Source organism: Rhagoletis pomonella, unplaced genomic scaffold (genome assembly GCF_013731165.1).
Source record: "Rhagoletis pomonella isolate Grant_MI unplaced genomic scaffold, Rhpom_1.0 Rhpom_scaffold_00004, whole genome shotgun sequence".
NCBI lineage: Eukaryota > Metazoa > Arthropoda > Insecta > Diptera > Tephritidae > Rhagoletis > Rhagoletis pomonella.
In genome coordinates, this window is record NW_023458558.1 from 9,608,895 (window position 1) to 9,629,089 (window position 20,195).

The 20,195-nt window shown below is 38.7% G+C and overlaps 1 protein-coding gene and 1 long non-coding RNA gene across 4 annotated transcripts in view; one reads left to right on the forward strand and one right to left on the reverse strand.

Annotated features, from left to right (window-relative positions):
* Positions 1-20,195, forward strand: part of LOC118736962 — a gene marked incomplete at its 3' end in the record, with an annotated part of 246,938 nt that overhangs the window by 147,814 nt on the left and 78,929 nt on the right. The window contains 6 exon segments of one of the 2 annotated variants that reach the window (XM_036467144.1): positions 10,929-11,807; positions 13,449-13,682; positions 13,835-14,136; positions 14,318-14,429; positions 16,958-18,295; positions 18,378-18,634. In XM_036467144.1, coding sequence (XP_036323037.1) covers positions 10,929-11,807; positions 13,449-13,682; positions 13,835-14,136; positions 14,318-14,429; positions 16,958-18,295; positions 18,378-18,634 — 3,122 coding nt within the window. 2 annotated transcript variants of the gene reach the window in all.
* The window catches only part of LOC118736963, a 72,009-nt gene continuing 52,328 nt past the window's right edge, over positions 515-20,195 (reverse strand). For both annotated transcript variants that reach the window (XR_004992777.1, XR_004992778.1), the window contains exon 2: positions 515-727. This is a non-coding gene — a long non-coding RNA (uncharacterized LOC118736963). The remainder of the gene's footprint in view (positions 728-20,195) is intronic.

Consider the following 20,195-nt stretch of genomic DNA (forward strand, 5'->3'; position numbering starts at 1 on the left):
GTGGGTTAAACTCAACGGAAGTCAATTTTTTTTTAATGGGATATACATTTTTGGCCACAGAATCTGATTCTGTGCATAAAACACATAACTTTTTTCGGCACTTTTTTTCTGGAAAGGACTTCCGGTTAAAAGAAAGGACATTCTTTCCGTTTAGCTCACTTCCAGTTCAATCCGGATGTCGGTAATATGACCAAGCATTCCTCACTTGGTAATTTACATTTTTTCGTTTTCCAATTGAAACATTTTAACTGTAGGCAATTCTCATTCTCTTATAGCTAATTCCTTCCAAATCCTGGACACATCAGAAGTCTTTTCAATGCTGTAAAAAAAATCTGGCCCCTCTTATATATATATTTTTTTCGTTTTGATTAAACATACAGCAAACAGTACAAAAATTTGCCTTCTAGAATGGAGCTATCCTTTTAATATTTCGCTTTAGATGTGTAAGATTTCCAGCTACGCCGAAAACTGCGATAGTTCAACTGAATTTAAAATCTATTCATACTAGCTTTTGCAAATCTTATCGTACTCGTTAAATCTCTATTCCTGTGTATTATCTGCTAAGTCCTTGAATGTGGCCTAAGGTTGGAAGCGAATATTAGAAAAGCCAAGGCTGCCTCACAGCTGGTAAACCCATATTCCATTGTATTTATACACTTGAAACTTCTACCTTTTGTTGTCTTTAACTTCCGTTCACACGAAGCTTTTTACCATCATTACTGCAGCACTGTGGAATGGAAGAGAAAATAATTTAGTTAAATATGTGTAAATTACTTTAATACACAATAAAGTAGTAAAAAATAATAATCTTGCATGCACTGCCCTAATATTCTCTAAAAAGAAAACAGAAACGACTGAAAGTATACACAAATCGTTACACTGTAATTTTGCCACAGAATAACTATTATCATGCCCAAATTTGCCGCAACAAAGCACTCAGGAAATGATTAAATATATTTAAAAAAATAATGCATTTTTTGCGACATACTTTTAGGCGCAGCAGCTATGACAATTACCATGCGATGAGTTTGGTTATTGCCTAGGAAAAAGGCACTTAGCTTAGCCCAGCCATTTGAATAATCCGTTGATTTGATTTTTTCTTTACCTAACTACCAAGCTTTGTAGCGCCTTAGCACACAGTGCAACACAGACAATTCGATTTTCACGCTTTTTTGCACACCTAAAAGTATGCAGTGCCCCACAAGTGCCACACAAATACACTCGATTCCGCTAGACTCGCATTGATTTCATATTGAACTTGAAGTTCATTCACTATTTCTTTGCTAGTTTTTTCGCCACACAAAAAATACATAACTGCAAATATCCTGCCGCGCAGGAGTATAGTCTGATTTAAGAGTGCATACAATTTGGGGGTTGGGGTTGGGGACGTAATAACACACCTTTTGTGTCTGCCAGACGTGCACTCATACATAAACGCATTCATAACAACATATGCGTATGTGTATTAGCACTTATGCCCCGCAGTAATATCTACTATTTCGAATACAAAGTAGGCACTCACCCAATAAGGTACATAATGCTTCGCAAAAAATTTTCTATTTTCTTATTATTAACTTGCATCGAAAATTATTCACACTGCTTCAGTCCATTCATATTTGTGCTATTTTGACTTGATAGGAAATTAGTTGCACGGAGTTTATAAACTGGTTGGTATAGGAGTATATTCCCAACTCTTGATGCACTGCTGCATTTACGGTACACTTTGTGTCTTCATACGTGGGGAAGCCTCAAAGACCACCTGTAGACTAAAAATAAACGGATGTTGATCTGAGAACTTGCGTCTTTTCAATGCCACAGCATAATACACCACCATTACCTTTGTTGAAGATATTCTGTAATGTGGAATTCCCTGAAGATGAATATTGGTTTAATACCGGCATGGAGCCCATACTCACACATTGTCGAATCTTCACTGCTGGCTCCAAAACTGGCTCTGCGTCAGGCTCTTTAATGGGGATAAGCTTGACTTTTTCTTAGGGAGTATGCTTCTGTCTTCCAGGCTGAGATATTTGCAATCCTCACGGCCATGGACTAAATTGTGGAAATAGGTGGACGGGCAGGAGTTTACGTGTCTGCAGTGACAGCCAAGCTGCACTTAAGGCATTGGCCAGCCCTCTAACTACTTCCAAACTACATAGTTCAGCAATGCAAGTTTCGACTTAATAATGTTGGCAAACATAATAAGCTTGTTTTACTTTGGGTGCCAGGTCACTCGAAAGTACCTGGTAATGAGACATCTGACTATTTGGCCAGAACTGGCTCAGGTCAGGTGTTGCTCGGTCCTCGGTCGACCATCGAAGCCACCATCAGAAATTGGGTAAACACTTCGCTCAGCAACGACTGGGAAGCATCGAGGGGCTGCAGGTGAGCAAAACCCATGCCGTCTTCAGTCTCAGAAGGTCTCTCTTTTTTTTTTGCTCTCATTGAGCAGCTGGGAATGCAGACAACTTGTTGGACTGCTGACTGGTCAGTTCACGTAACACAAGCACCTGACTATGATCGTCGTATATGACAACTCCATTTGCCCATCCTACCTTGAAGAGGATGAGACGGTGGAACGCCTTTTATGCTTCTGTCCCGCCTTTGGAAGAATTAGGTATGAATTATTTGGCAGTGATGTGTTGAGAGACGAACACCTGAGCTCCGTGACACCCAACAATCTACTTAAGTTTATTCGTAAATCGTGCAGATTTGAAACAGATTAAAAGGGGAATGAAAACAGTACAATGGACGGCATGTAGTCTGAGTATTGTTTTCTGCACGCGTTGTTTTGTGTCCGGTAGCTCAAACGTCTACCTCAGAAAAATTATTGCGACACCGTGCGACAAAACAAAAAAAAAAATATTCAAAACACACGAAAGAATCAACTGTGGCCCAAATATAGTAAAATTGCGTTCTTAGATTTTCACTCTGACGCCAGGAGTTTTTTTCTTGAAAGGAGTTTGAAATTTTAAAGATATAATTAATTAAAAAAATTATTTTACAAAATCAATGCACTGTAGAATAACAATATGGGTACCAAATGAGAGAGAAAATTCTGTTAAATTTAAAAACAGTAAAGTTTCTTGGTTTACAAGGACGAATAGTTATTGAAATGCGTTTTAATAAATTTTATCTTTTTTAGTTAATAAAGTTTGCAGAACGAAATTCGATGATGAGGTCGTGTGTATATTAGTCTTCAAACAATAATTAAAAAAAAAAAATATATAGGAAATTTTCAAGGATATTTAGAGACACAATTTTTAAAGGACATTCGTCCTTATGCACCAAAAAAATGTATTCTGTTATAATTCCGCAGACTCTTTTTTTTATATGATACCCTTATTGTTATCCTGCATTGCCCTGAATTTTTAAAATAATTTTTTGAAATAGTCACATTTTTTTAAATTTCACAGTCACTTTAAAAAAATCCTGCTGTCAGGGAGAAAAACTAAGTACGCAGTTTTTGATACACATCTTTGGAAATAATTGGATATTAATCGAATAATCACCTAAATTTTGGCCATTACCTATTTCAGCATTTAATACTAAGTAATTTTAAATTGGTTGAAAAGACATCTGCAAGAGAAACATACTGATTTTGAAGTGGTTTAAGCCAAATGCATTTTAAAGTAGTTGAAATAAAATGCAGAGTATGCATTTCCTGCCCTGCAGGAAGTCAACAGTTCGTTCCAATGGAAAAATTCAGATCTTCAACTAGTTGTGGTGGTTAAAAAAAAAAAAAACTGGTTGAACATAGATATTTGAACTAGTATCTTTCCGTACTGGGTTCCTTTCAGCGTTATTAATATGTGCTTGGCTGTGTGTGTGTGTGTGTGCATTTGAGCGCAGCGGCGCTTTCAAAGCAACTGAGGCATTAATCCATTGTCGGCCGAGCACTTTTGCGCTTTTCACCTTTGTTAGGCGCCTTGTAGGTATTTCGTTTTCCTTTTTTTTCGGAGAATCTCCCCTCTTGAATTCCTGTTGCTTTGCGTTATTTCAATTTTCGATTTTTTTTTTTGCCATTTACTTCGCACACGCTTTGAACGGTGCGTCAAGTGGCGTAAAGGTTTTTGATTTATTTTGCGGAAACTTGGCTGCACAAAAGGCGAAGCGGTAGGCAACGTAAAATTGCATTCTTGCACAAAAGAATTTTTCGTATTCTTCGTTTAATCCTTTGGCCATATGGTGGATGGATATGATTTTCTGTTTTTTTTTGTGTGCATTTAAAAATCCTTTAACCTGTTTCTTCATTTTGCCTCTTTTAATAGCAACTGTCACTGAGCGCTGATGTTTCTTCGAAACTGTTGCGCTGCATTGCTCGTGCCTTTTTGCAATTTTTGATATTGAATTGTGCGCTTTGGGAACGTCTTTGTGGTCTTTAGGATGCCTGTTGCCACCTGCAGTGTTGGGTTATTACATTAACGCGCTATTGCAGACACACCTTATCGATCTGTATGGCAGTCTGGAATGTACAAAAATACCAAGTATTCATTCTGTTTAATTGCATTTGTTTATTTATCGCCTGTTGACAGGAGTGAAGATATCGATAAACTCGGAGAGTGGTTCGTGCACATTTTCAGTGATTGAAAATATCGTCCGATTTATCATTTTATATGCCTCTTGCACAGTGCATTGATTGTGACATTGATAACGAGAACATTGCTTGTGTTATATATACCAATATTGTCTGTAGCTAGATCCACCCAATGCTGATTGATTTAATCACCCGACAACCCCTCTTCGCCAGTTCCTGTAGCAATGGCCATAAGTCGTTTACGCCTACGATTAGAGCAGAGGTGAGAGAACCCTACTCTGTCGCAGATCATATTGTTAGCAAGGTTTGTCTTCGCTCAACTCCGTGATTGGTTAGGACATGAGGTTGCTAATCCCCTTCGATGTTGAGGAAGGCCCCCTACTACTAAGTCCTTTTGTACAGTTGAGTGCCAGGCGATCTGCTTGGGCGTTCTCTTATTGCAAGCATGCTGAAATTTAGATGGATGATCCGAAGGAATCCCGTTTCATAAATACAGGTCGTTAAATTATCTCGAATATTCTGTAAATAGACTATGAGAACTATTTAGCGTCTTAGAGATAGGCACCAACCTGGCGTCCCTAAAAACTTTGGGGATATACCCATTCCTCACATATTCGCGTATATGAAAGCCGGCCTCCTTTTAACTAGCCTGTAGATTTTAGATTTCTATTTTTCGGAAATTAAGAGCTGAAAAAGAAAATATTTTCGCTTCTGGCTTAAGTTGACGTGTGGACTTATCATTGACAGTTTCTTACGGTCAATTAAGTAAAGTCTAGATTTAATCATCTCGGTCGATGATTATCCAGCAGGTCGAAAAGGGCAGGACAACCCTCGTGTCTTGACCTGACGAAGTCTTTTTCTGGGGAGGGCTTACAAGGGAAACGGGCAAGAAGAATAAGCGGCTCCTCACAGCTCATTGCCCATTATGCATAAAGCCTTTCGAATTTCGGTTATGTAAATTGGTAGTCATCCTAGTTCAGAGTAAATTGATTTCGGCTATAATATGCAAAAGAGTGATCTTCAAGAACTTCTAGTCCGATATACGAGGTACTGCTCCCAAGAAATCGGAGTTAGGCCAAGGACCTCTACCGTGCAAAATTTTGATTGTTTTTTTTTTTTTATAGTCAAAAGCTTGGTACAATACAGCAATTTTGTCAACAAATTATTTTTCGTGATTGGGATAAAGAAAAATATTAGGGTATTATTCACACAAATTTGGTTACGATTTGCGCCAAATTGCGGCAAAACTTGCATTTATACGGATGTTGTCAAAGAATGGTCTATAAAAAAACAAACCAAAATTAAATAACAAAAAAAAAAAATATTTTAAAACTTGCCAAAATTTGGTGCGGCTATAATTTTTTCAACTACTGTACATAAGTTGACTATGATTACTATAATAGTAGCACAATGCCACTAATATTTGACTTACAAACAAAATACGGGCAGGAATTTCAAAATTGCAATCCTGTTAGTGTGAGATATTTTACTTTTATCAGTATTTTTCTTTCAATCAGACTATGTTGAAATAAAAGTGAATTTGTTATTAAAACTAAACTTCTCAAAACTTATTTTTTTTAACAGGCACGCTACTAAAAGTATCGCTAGAAAATAATCGATTGTACTTGTACTCAAAAGTACTCTGACTAAACGTTTCATTCGATAGCCGTTTACAATATGGGTCTTCACACCCATTTCGATAATTTCGTAAACTACTAAATAAAAATTCGCTTCTGCAATTTGTTTTTGGATAACTTTCACGCTTTCACTGTAAATACAGTTTGAAGTTGAAAATTTGGGTTTTTGTGGCATTTACATAGGTATGTAGCTCGTTCTATTTTCAAAAGTGAGGGGTCAAATGACACATAGAAGGGTTGCCGAGTGTTTAAAAAAATCAAATTCGCTTTAATTAAGGGAAAAAGGTAATTGAAATATGTATATCAATATGGGTATCAGAAAAAAGAAAAAATTGGATATATTAATCAAGAAATAAGTGAAGAGTAAAAACATACCTGGATTAATTTAAGAGTCCAGTAATTTAAAAGGAATGTAATCGGAACAAATCAATGATTGACAATGTATGTATTTGTAACAAATACGATGTCTTAAACCTTTGGCTTGACACAATTATTATTTTAGTTTAACTAAATTTGACTTTACAAATAGGTGGCAACCCTCTTCGTAATACTTTCAAGTTAAAACTTTCTTAAACCACTTTCTTTTGACTCTAATAATAATTCCAATGGAATTTGATCTTTTTAACAGGTGGCAGCCCAGACATGTACTTAAGAAATAAACCCTTTTCGTACACATTTCGATTGATACCCATCTCTTAATAATGCATTTAGCTAATTGAAAAATTTGAATTTAATTTTCTAACTGGTGACAACTCTTTAAAAATAAATAAACCTCTATTGGCTACAGGTTATGCCTTTTAATCTGACACTTCATTTTTGAAAATAGAACGAATTGTGCAGATCTGTTGTTTAATTTTATTCTAAAATTTTTATTCGTGGAGCTCTACTATCAATATGGAATTAAAAAACATCAAACCAACATATTATTTTAAAGACTGTATTTTTGACATTTGTTTCCGTGAAGAGCTTACGCATGGATATGCTCTTATTCATATTCTTAGCATAAAGCAGACCCGGCGAACTTCGTCTCACTCAAAATAAGTTTTTTGTATTAAAATATTTCGGTCCAACATTTTCACCAACAGTTGGTGGTTGTCAGAAGGCATTTTTCCTTTGTCGTCTTAAATAACCCAACAGGGTTGTACATATATGCATACAAAGATAGGTAATAGTTTCAGTGCGTTTGGAAGGCGCAACACCCCCTTATCACATGGCTCCAATTTTCTCTAAGAGTATGGAAATGATTTCATATATCTCCATACCATATTCGAGTATTCTACCATGAACACTTCCAGAGATATGCAATAATAATAATTATAATGAAGTACAAAAAGTACTAAGTACTTGGTAGAGGTACTCGAGTATATACCTTTAAGTACCGGTATCGGAACATCCCTGGTTGGACTTAAGTTATTTTATAACTTGAAGTCTCGATGGTTTGAACTTTTTTTTTTTAAATAGCCATTCTAGTTGTATTCTAATTTGACGTTGAGGGAATTGCCCACGGCTAAATGAATTTTACTCCCCTTTACTTCGTTGTTGTTGATTCACTTTTCGGCAACTATTGTTATGTTAGCGACTAAGTATTGCCATTTAGCTTAGGAATTTAAAAGAAATGTTCATTTTTCGTTCTTGTTGCACATAAAGAAATCACTGCGATGCGAAATTTTCATTGAGAATGCTGTTGAATCGGTTCAATGCAAAGATGCTGTAGCGGAAGGCAGCGAGTGAGTGCTATGATGTTTGTTTTCATCATTTTTTTCCTCTAGTTTTAGTACTAAATTGAGTGTGGATGTTGTTTAACTTTGTGCTTTTAAATGTGCGTATGTGTGCGAAATTTGCCGTATCGACATCAACTTCCCATTCCACTACCGCTACCACTCTTTTTCCATTAGCGAAATTGTTTGCTCGCACTGGTTTGCGGCTTATGTTGGGCTTAGTGCTGTTTGCAGCAACAACCAGCGTGCAAAATGTAGCATGCAACATATCAGATCCAAATGCTTGTGAAACCGTAAAATAGCGAGTTCATTCTGTGGCATCAACGAGCTGCGGAAATGCGGAGTAGCCAGCGTGAATCTTTTATTAAAATGTTTAAAGCTGTTGTGTTTCTTGTTTTTGCGAAACAAATCGATAGCTTAGCAAAGCTTTAACAGAGTTGCACAGCTTAATAATCGCACGCTTCAACTGAAACACTGTTAATATGTAGGATTTTTGTGAGAATCTAGTATACATTAAGTGATATGCGTTTAATTTTCAGCGATATTCATGCAGACTTGATGCTTGCAACAACAAAAGTGTGTTGGAAAAGTTAGCCTAAAACGACACATATACAAAAGGCAACTAGTATTTGGATTTAGTAAAAATGGGTTTCATTGTAATAAAAAGAAATTTTGTTTTTCATGTCAAGGACACGATTTAATTACTTCTTAAGATTACTTATGCCCTTCAATGTGAACTTCATTGTAACCGAAACACATATTCCAACATTTGATCTAATCTTAAAATCATTGATTTCTGTTTCGTATTTAGCTTCAGCATCTTATGCGAATTCTTTTTTACGGTCTTCAGTCATAAGAATAGAAAACGTTCAGCTACATACGAGTACTGTTCCGTAAGCTAACTATTTATCTGTTGTTGTTTCGGTTGAACGTTGTTTTGTTCAATAATTTTACCCAACTCGGATATGAAAGTGATGGTTTCCTTTGCAAGCTTATCGGGTCGAAAGGCCCGTTAAACAGAACTACTGGTACGATGAGGAGTGTCAAGAAGTTGCAGAGATAGGGCGCAACGCGAGTCATTCGGGGCCGTTATAGGGATCGATGGGGGAGCGAGACTTATTATGCGCTATAAGAAGAGCTAGGTCGTCTGGTATACTGACAGCTGCAAGACTGACCACGGCTTCGGAGCAGGAGTTTACGGCATACAACCGAGACGGCTCCTTTTCCCCAATATGGGGCAAGGTAACTTTGTCTTTCAGGCCGAGGTGCAGGCCATTAAACTACGTCTGAAGTAAAAAGTATGTAGAAAGTGGGGGGCAACCAAAATACACATTTACATACACTTGGAGAGAATGGTGGTGCTCTTCGCCGCATACAACCGTAGAACTCGCATCACCTCAGTAGGCATGCAGCAAGCACTGTTACAGGACTTCTTACTGGCCACTGTAGAGTACTGAAACACTTGTTAAACATAGGAGTTGTCACAGTAGAGCACATTTTGTGCCACTGTGAAGTGCTTCTAAGACCAGACTTCGCTTCGTAGGATCACCACACCTCGAAGCACGCGACCTAAATGGCACTCAGAAAGGACTTCGCGTGGTTCTAGTAGTACGTGGATTAAAGAAGACCCGTAGTCGAATAGAGGTTTGTTACATTGCGTTTCGGATGCAATAACTAGGTGACCTGCTCTCTCCTCTTCCAAGACTAGGGAAAACTCCTTTTAGAACAACGATGGCGACCTAGTCACCGATGTCCAGAACGTCTTTAATTATCGAGAACACTTGTCCACCCTTTTGAATGACAGCTGCACTGAAAGTAGTCGAGAAGTCGGACCCGTGCACCCAGTCGTTGATGACGGATTCGATGTGCTGATATGGTTTTATGTCTATTTCAAACATCTTCGATAGAACATTCAGTTGGATATAATGAGATAAACTTAGATAGATTTATGTGGGCGGCATCACGTCCATTTTCCAAAATTCCATTACTATGTTACTTCTTCTCAATGGATTGCTCTTAGTATAAATTTTAGGTAAATTACCATCCTTTAATTTCGAAATATCAAAGTTTCAAGCATTTCTGAAATTTAGCGTTACAGAAAAGTGGACGTAATTTTAGTCTGATTTCAATAATTTTCAACGTTTTACCTTTATGTGGCAAGCTCCGAGTTTGGTACAAATTGATCGAACGGTTACTGTGATACACATATTAGGTCATAAGTGGGCGGGGTCACGCCCATTTTCCTAAAATTTATAATATTTTTATTTTTCGTCAAAAATTTTTTGTAAATATCAATTTAGAGTAAAAAGGCTTCAGTAGTTAGTAAAATATCGCAGTTTTCGTACATAGGTTAACTACCGTTATATGGAAGGTAGGCGTGGTTATCGTCCGATTTAGCCCATTTTCAATACCATCCGTTCTATGCTGAAAAGAAGTACACATACCAAGTTTCGTTCGGACGGACGGACGGACGGACCTACGCACACACAGACAGTCACCGCTTAATCGATTCCTTTTTTCATTCTGATCATTTATGTTTACATTTGTCTATATCTATCTCGACTCGTTTGGCCAGTTACAAACAGCCCTTATGTGAACAAAGCTATAATACCCTTATGCACAAGTGCGCTCGGGTATAAAAAAGTAATTTTTAAGCAAAAAATAAAAATTATTAAGCTAGCATTTCAGGATCATACTTTTGTATATTTAGGAAAAACTGTTAAGTTAGGGGGGCTCCATCCCCCCGCCCCTACTTGGCTACGCCCATATGTATGTGTATGCATCTTATAAATGAATTTTTGCAAAGTAATAAAAACTTACTACTGTATATATTTTACTCTTTCTCCTCTTCATTACATGCACGCACACAATCACACAATGCAATCAACATCAACAATCAACAACTGCAACAAACAAATAAACTACAACAACAATAACGATGACAACAACTTTATAAATTTGCCTAAACTGGCCACTCAAACAAATGCTTACGCACACACACACACACACACACACACACACAAACGCTAAAAAAAGGACGTGGAGAACTTTTCCACTTTGGCGCATGCAACGATCATCCTAGCAAATGTAATTCTTAAAACTGAGGAAATTTATTTAGTAAATCACATCAAACTTTATTTGAAAAACCATCCGGCGGTGGAGGAGCGTGAACTCAACAGAGTCCAACAGCAACAACTGCAACGACAGCAGCAACAGCAACAACGTACCGCACATTGGCTGGTAGACGGCCCATCGACATCTTCGGCAGCGGCGCGTGCAACCGCCACAGCCACAGCCGCAGCCTCAAGCTCCGGCCAAGCGTCGAGTGGCAGCATAAGTGAAATTAACTATTTCGCAAAAGTTTTATGCGAGAAGCTAGAAAATTGCCTCAACGTCGTTTCTGCGCCCACCACTTCTACTAGCTGCAACACCACCACCAACATCATCACTAGCGCCTGCGGCGATGTGGCCTACTATCAGCTGGCTAGCCGTTTCGTGGAAGCTTTGTATGACGTCTGCTGCCGTTCTCGCCACAAGGATGCGCTACAATCAGTTTTTCGTTTGGTGCTGGCCGAATCGGCACTGCTCGATAAGTACTGTAATTTCCTAACTGTAGAGCCGTGGCAAAAGGGCGACGAAGTGCGGCACGCGGACAACACAACTACGACAGGGCAGGAGTGTGTTTTGGGTGGTGGTAGTGGAGAACAGGCTATGCAGCTGCAGTTGCTAGTCTTGAAACTTTTGTCGGCCATGAAATTGTTAGATCCGGTGGTGATGTTGCAACTGCTAAAACAACAAATGCAAAACGTAAACCAAGAACAGCAGAGAAGGTATGCGGCGGCAACAAATAAAGAGCGACTGAAGTGGTGCGCCAACATGCAGAGGACACTTCTGAGTGAAATTTGCCAGCCAAATGTAAGTGGCAAGTTGGGACCGATGACAACTGTCGTCAGTGTGTAAGTGGGCGGGAATGTTGCGCTGAGTATGAGCAAGTGGGAGGTTGGATGATAAGTAAGCTTCACTGTGCGGGTGTGTAAGGATTCTAATATATGTAGACCATTAAATTAATTTGCATTTTCGAAAGTGTGCTGCTCTCCCCCTAACGTGAACGCTTGACTTTGTCATGAGTGGGCGGGAGTTTCAAAGTATGCACATATGCACTGGCAAATAAGTCTTCTTGTAGGCTCATGACTCAGCGAGGAATAACTGATTCAAATAAGTTTTAAACACTTCTGGGCGTAAAAGTTGTAATTTTGTGGCTTTTGCTTGTTATTTGCGCTCATTTGAAGCAAGCGGTAAGAGGCTGCATCGCGTACGACGATGGCACCGATGATATGACGACATGGTCGTGGAAAGGAAATTAAGAGATAAATTAGTTCCTCTGTCCACCATTGGGTTAACCATTTACACAGTTGTGACTATTATAACCAGATTGTTGATGGTTTAGGCAATAAACTTTTAGTTTAAACACATAAATGAATATGTATGTTAGGGCGGGCCAATTTTTTTGGGAGATTTTTTTCGATTTTAAGCGTAGAGCACAGGAGAATTCTGCGAGTAATTTTAAGCAAATTTGCCGAAAAAACCATGGATCTAAAAGCAACTTGGAGTTTGCCAAATTGCGAAAATAGGTTTCTTTTACTCAGCATTTTGCTGTAGTGTCGCAAAGAAGTGTTTAAATTTTGTACAAAAACATGCTACAAAAGGTTTTTGGTATGAATAATCCATTTCTGGACTTATCTTTTTCCTAAAACATCCGCCAGAGGGCGCAATAGGGAAAATTTAAAATTTTTTTTATGTGACCCGCCCTAATATGTGTCGATTATGCTACTTCTCGATGTTTATTTTCCATGCAAATCAAGTTTATCTCTAAATCGAGGTACTATCCCTGAAGAAGACGTGGGCTTATCTCTTGTAAATAACCTTTTGACAAAATTAGAATCAAATCGAAGGTTTGAAACATTTTTTTTACTTTACGACATCCGCCTGTTTTTAATAATATACTACTCGTTAAGGTCAAAAAGTGGGAAAAATACCTTACATATGCAAATGTGTGTGTGTGTAAAAATGCTGCACTTCAAACCATTTAATAGTCGTGACTTCTATGCAGTCACATAGAAAACTATTTTAATTAAGTCCAAAAACTACACTTTAAATGCTTTATGAGGCAATCATCGTCTACGAGGGCGACTATGTGAATCACTACTTCCGCACGGTCCGGCGCGCTCATTTGCTGCATTACTTTCCAAGGTGGGTGCGGCATGTGATACGAGATCTCGCGCCGTGCTTAGGCAGCGAAAATTTGCAAAAATTTGCTGACATCTCAGCGCCATGTTCGCCCGTGTATATTGTAATCCAACGCGAATTTTAGCTTTTAATTTCCTCAAGCTCATTCTGCTCCAATTAGTGCACTCGCCACGCAGAAGATATTTGCATTCGTACACTAATTTGCGCATACGATTTTTTTTTCGCCTTCTCATTCAATTTGTGGTCTAATAATTATTTTCAACTCACCACTCCCCCCTCTCTTTACGCTCTCCCCTCGCTACTAAATAGCCAAATGCGCGCGACTGGACGACGCAACAAGTGCGGCAACTGTTGGATGCAGGCGGAGCTGAAGTTGTGAATTTCCTAATTACAGAAAATTTCGAGTTCGTCAGCGATTTGTGCGAAGTGGCAGCAACAGAGGCAGACGCGTCTTCGTCCACACAGGCACCAGAGAAAGTAGCTGGCAAGTTGGGTGCCTTCTGGTTGAATGCGTTGCTGCAACATGCGAATGCGCTCAACAAGGTTTGTGTAGTAGTGGTACTTAACGGTTTATTACGATTTATTTTTTTAAATTTATTAAATGTTGGTATTTTACAATTTATTGCGCGCTATTGTTGTCGTTTTTCTCTCATACTTTTTTATATATTTTTTCTTGATTTATTTTTGTTTCGCAGCATACAATACGCGCACTTCCACCTTTGCTGCTGCGCTTAGCCAATGCAACAGTTAGTGCGGGCGCCACAAGGGGTTGCAATCTGGAATTAACGCTACTTAGCTTGCAGTTGCTGCATTGTCTACACACACGCCACGGCAATTTGCGCGCGTTGCAGGTGCGGTTGGAGCGGCTGGCGCGGCGACTTGTGTTTAATTGCAGCTCGTCGTCGCCTCTCAACTCAAGGCAGCAGCTGCTGAAGCACTTGTCGGAATTAGCTGGGGATCAGTTGGCAACAGAAGCGGAAAGCTCATCAACTTTGTTGTAAGTTCTTGCCCCAGTGTAGTCTATATTGAAATACACAATACTTGCAATCATTAGTCAATACTTAGAATTTCATGATTTTCTTATTTATTATTTCTTAATATTTTTCTATATTCTCTTTTGGCTTAATCATCTGTTGCATGTACTTTCCCTGCACTTGTTGTCGAATGATACTGAGCAGCTGGCGGCAGTTGTTGTTGGATACTCAAGAATGCAAACTGGATGCTCAGACCGTAGCAGAGCAGCAAAGGCAACAGCAGCGCATTATCGACGAGAAGTGGCTCTTGAGTCAGGTGAGTCTATCTTTGGCGTACTCGAGCGCTATGCAGTACTTGTTCACCGCCGCTTTGTTGCCTTCTTTCTTACATACATACATACATGCAACGGTACGATACTTTTGTCTTCCTCAAGCACTGATGAGTTGAAATCATTCACTTGGCGTGTTCGTATCCACTGTTGTGTACATTTAATTTTTTTTTTCCACGGTAATTGCTCACTATTAGTTGCATTACAGTTTTCTCGAGTTTTGAGCGATTTTCTGAAGTGCATCCATTTTACTTTTTGCGTGTATTGTATTTCAGTTGAGCAGCATCCACTGTTATTTGCCAATTATTTGATTGATTATGCTACGCAGATTTTTTAATAGCCCTTGATTCCTGCTTTTTGTTGAGGCTATTTGCATACTTTTAGTTGCGAGCAATCATGTTTCGAATATTTTTGTTGGGATTTTTTTTTAATTTTTCAATTAACCCAACTAGATTTTTTATTAAACCTAAGCGAAATAGGCGGCATGCCTGCAACTGAATGCAATTATCAAAGTGCTTAACCAAATTGCTGATTCAATATTTGATGCAAATAATTTCATGTTTTTGCATTTAAAGAGTACAATTCCAATTCAAGTGCTAAAACAAAACCAAAAAAAAAATATTCTCGCATAATTGCTCTGTTCATTCGAAATCAAATTATAATTCGTTTGTTTATTTTATAAAATTTTGAGCGGAAAATACAAAAGTATTTAATAAATTTTTCACTATGAAATACATTTTACTAAAGTTTGCTAAAACTTATTTATGCCGATTTGATATTATAAATTGGAATTCTCTCTACAACGTTGTTTTTTTTTTACATACATGATTGATTTTTAAGTACAACACGCTAAATTGTTTGGGAAGTCCAAATTAAATTGGCGGGTAGGTTGGAATGGTTGGATAGCAGACCCTCCCCACACTTAGGCCACACCATAGACACGTGATGTTGCCCATATTCCCATATTTTTTTTTGCAAAAATTGTATCAAACGTTTACTAGAAATATTAGTCGTTTACACAAAATAATTATATATTTGGGCAATGTTTTTACATCTTCTTATATATAAAAAGGCCGTGTTTCCTTTTTGTGGGATGATGTCCATGAAGAGCAAACTCTCATGAGTATTACTATCAGCGTTGCCAGATATGGTCTTTTCCGTCCAAAATTGGTCGGTTTACTTTGGTCGGTTTATAAATAAATAAAAAAATATATAAATTTATATGAGTACCGAATTTTCTTCCATCATAGTATGGAGCAATTTGTTTTTGTATGGAAAAAAAATATCCACAAAAAAAAAATTATCAAAAATCAAAAAAAAAGAATTTAATGGTCTATAAAAATGCATACTTCGAATTTTTCTAAAAACTCTTAACAAAAATTTTGTTGATTTTCTCTAATTTTTCTACGAAGTTTAAAATTTGAGCTTATAGGTTTTGGTTAGATAATGAGCTGTATTTTTAAAAAAAGGTAATAAACATTAAAGAAACAAAAGAAAAATATCTAAAAGTGGTCCCAATGTTGTGTCCCTATTAATTTCCACATGACTGTAAATTTATAATAAAAAAGACGAACACTCTGCACCTTTATACATATTTACTTGCCCTTGTGTAAATCTAATATAATGCTTATGAAGCAGCGCAAACACGATATATACAGTTTTCTAATACGGCATTTCCACTACAGCTTCATTGCTAATGCTGTGCCGAATCACTTAATTCGCCTTAACACTTCGCTTAAACAACGATGAACCGTCAAATCTGGACAATTCCCGAAATTAATAGGAAATCGAACAACTTAATTGGCAGTGCTCGTAGCAACTTACTAGTAAAGAGTGCATTAAGTGTTTTATGTGGAACGAAGAAAGCGTATCAAAGTCGAAGTTTTGGACACATGACTACACAAAATTTGTCACAAATTAACTAAATAGCCGCGCACCATGCGTGTGTACAGTTACTGAAAGGATTATAAACTGTGAATTTTTACAAATGAGATTTTTCAAATTAATTAAATGAGAAATTTGTATTCTTCATCTCGGCAGTTGCCATTGGTTTTGATCGGAATTTTGGGCGGAAATTTTTTTTCTAGTGGCAACCCTGACTACTATACTGGCACAGTAGTATTCACGACGCTGCACCTGTGTACTAAAACCTCTCCAAAAATCACTCCAGCGGCCCTGCCATTCAGGGTATTATCTCACGGGGCGGATTGGCCAATTTGCTTGCTACGTTATTTATTCGTTAGAATTCGAGTGATGCCAGTTCTCCTGATGAGTTCGTCGAATTTCAAGAACAAAATGTAAAAAGGAAAGGACGTCGCCTATTGCATAGCATACTGGTCATCACCCCCGTTCATCGCTGTCGCAAAATTTTTCCGCTTTTTAACAGCAATGCAGAATTATTGTGATTGCAATTTCCTCACTTGTTACCTCTTTTGTCTTGACTTTCCTTCTTTCAATTCTTCGGTGCAAAATTTTCACTTTCCTTTTGTTTTCTCTTTTAACTGCCTATTTACAGTTAATTAAATTCTCCGCACAATCAGACTATGGCGCCCAACAACTTTCGCGCATTTTGCTGGAAATACATTCCGAGCAAAAGCTCTACATGATATTCAACAGCAGTGAGTTCGCAGTGGCGCGTGTGCTGCGGCATGCAATCGCCAGCTCAATGCAGGCAATGTTGGCTGCCTTCCGCAACAATTGCACCCAACATAATCCGCACATTCACTACATGCAACCGAATCCATTAGTGCGCGTTACCTGCAACATCTTGATGGCAAGCATTAGCGCGGAAATTGCCGCAGACAGCCGAGGTAAACTACAAGCAACACTAATGGTGCCTACGATTGTTATACCCGCGAGCACAACTGCTTCGTTGGAGGGGCCGACAATCGAAACCGAGTGGCGCACGGCAAGCATTGGTGGACTTCACCTATGCCACGCTGTTATTACGCTACTGACGCAAATAAAGCTGATAGAGGATACCGCGTTGCTTTACATAGAGTCGAAATTCATCGATAAGTTTGTACGCGACCAGCTCTTGCGCCCAGAACATGTGGCAACTCTGTTACGCTTCTTAGATTGGTGTTGCAGGCAAGCGCAGCAACTGCTGAAACAACAGCAGCATCAGCACCACCACCACAGTGAACAACAAAATGCAGTTACCTTGCTGCAGTGCATTGCAGCAATGCTACAACAGCGCTTCATATGGATGGAACTTAATCAAATGGAAAAGTCAACTGCCGCATCCGCAGCAACAACAATGCCAGCACAAAACTCTGGCTTTGCCGGTGGCCTATTATCGCCTCAACAACGCAATTTGTTGCTATGCCGTGCATTGGACGTCTTGGTGCTGGCTGCCAGGCAGACGCTGCAACACACAATCTTCTATAAGCATTACAAGCAACAGGCGGCAGCTGTAGTTGGCAAAGGAGGCAGCGATGGCGAAGAGCACCGTGCCGTCGAAACGCAAGATATCTTCAATACATTGGGCGTAGCAGCTGCGGTAGACGAGTTGGAAGACACTTTGCAGGCTAACAACGAAATTGAAGCGAATGAAGTTGCTGTTGGAAGGCTGTTGCAAGCCTACGCCCCACAGGCGATTTTCATTGCAAAATTGATCGAGGTGCGCACCGATGAGTCAACTAGTAGCGGAGAATCTATCTCGGCTGCCTACCTTACTGGTGGTACAGACAAAAACGGCGCGCTTGGCACTGCAGGCGGCGCGTTAAGCGGTGGTGCCGGCAGCAGCTTGGCGACGGGCGGTACAGGTACGAGTGGCGGTGGAGCGTGGACTGGCGCCCAAGCTGAGTTTGAAAAATATAGCGGTGGTGTGAATGGCGTACAAGTGCCGATGGTAAGTTAGTGAAACTGGCAAAAGTACAGGCTGTTATTTTACATTTACGCTTTGGGTTTTTTTGCTTTTACGAACTTTTCAGCATATTTTGGTGGCTATTGGCATCGCGTTGCTACGCACGAACCAATTCTACGCCTATGCAGTAACACCTTTCGAGATAATACAGCAACAACAAAGAGAACAACGCATTGAACAGTTATCGCCAACCAAACGCGCTGGACAATCGTCACCAACGACGGCTTCAGCGGCAGCGGCTGCAGCAGCCTCGAGTGGTAAATTGCCAACAATACCCGTGGAGAGTTTAAGCGATGTGGATGTATTACGCAAATTTGTTAAGAGGTGAGTTACAAATTTGAATACTTTTAACACCGCCAAGGTACATGCGACTGTTTTGATCGATGGCTATATTATAAAAACATGGAAATCATCCAACATTAATTTTTTTATTTTTTTTTTAAATAAGAACATTAAGGGCTGGTTTCTCCAAATTTAGTTTAGCCATTTTTTGGACCTAAGTCAAAAGCTAGCCTACTTTTACACCGCTTATACTGGACCAAGTCTAAAAAATTGGCTAAACTACTTAAGTTAAGTTGAGTTGGAGAAACCTGTCCTAACTGTTTTTTGGCTTAACTACGCACCACAAATTTCAAATTAAAAAGGGAGAAAAAATATGAAATCTTATACACTTTAGGATGTGTGAAGGATTGCTTACAGTTCGAGTGTGTTATCTTCTTAAAGTTGCCACCTTTTAAGTTTAAAAGTAAACCAAAGTAAATCATTTTTAAATATCAAAGTCCTTTAAAAATCCTGACGTCAGAGAGAAAGACTAAGTACGCAGTTTTACTATAATTTACCCATAGTTTCGCGGATATATTAATTTTTTGTGTGTGTAAAATCTACTGTCGCACAGTGTTATCAGATAAATAACCGAAGTCTGAAGCTTGCATATTGCAGCAATTTGTAATACATACCCTATCCCTAGTCTAATAGCGTTTTCTTTTCTCTAACAAAGTTCTGCCTTTTTATATGGGAACTCTTGCTTTGCATTGCCCTGAAACCTGAGAAACTGTGAAACTGTGTCTTTGGATTCGTTTTCATATCCGTCTTCACTATCGTAAATGTATTCGCCTTCGTTATCGTTTTCTTATTCATCTTCGTTTTCCAATTCGTCTGCGTGTTACTGCTGTTCGTATTACTTTTCGCATTCATATTCGTATTCGTATATGCGATCGTGTTCTTATTACTCCTTTCGTATTCGTATTAAGCCTCGTCCACTTAATAGTCTTCCCATTCGTTTTCGTAATCATCTCCGTAATTGTCCTCGAATTCGTGATTGTATTCGTCTTCATAGTCGTTTTGATATTCGTGTTAGTCGTCGTACCCGTATACGTATCGTGGTCTTCGTATTCGTGATCGTGTTCGTACTCGTCCTACTGTCTTCGTATTCTTGTTCGTCTTGTTCTTCTTATTAATCTTCGTGTCTGGAATCATCTTCTCGCTCGTAATCGTGTTCGTGTTTATGTCTTCGAAACAAATTACAATACGAAGAACCGACCAATTTTGGAACCATAAAAATTTTCGTCATCTACAAAGAAACTCCTTTCGAATGGTGTTTCAGATCTCAAAATCGATCCAGTAAGACCGCCAGCACAGACGGACAAAATTCACAAATTATCATTCGCTCTGCGATGACAAATGCTGCTAGTATCACACAGTTAAATGTTGGAAATAAAGACAGAAATAAGCCAGAAGTGCAGTACGTTAAACTGAGTAATAGATTTGGAGCATAGAATTTGCCACAATAAGTTGCCAATTTCATGCCACCAACACCAGTTAGCACATGCAACCAAATAATATTGCAACAAACAGAGGAAAATGCAGAAAACAAGTACATACATAT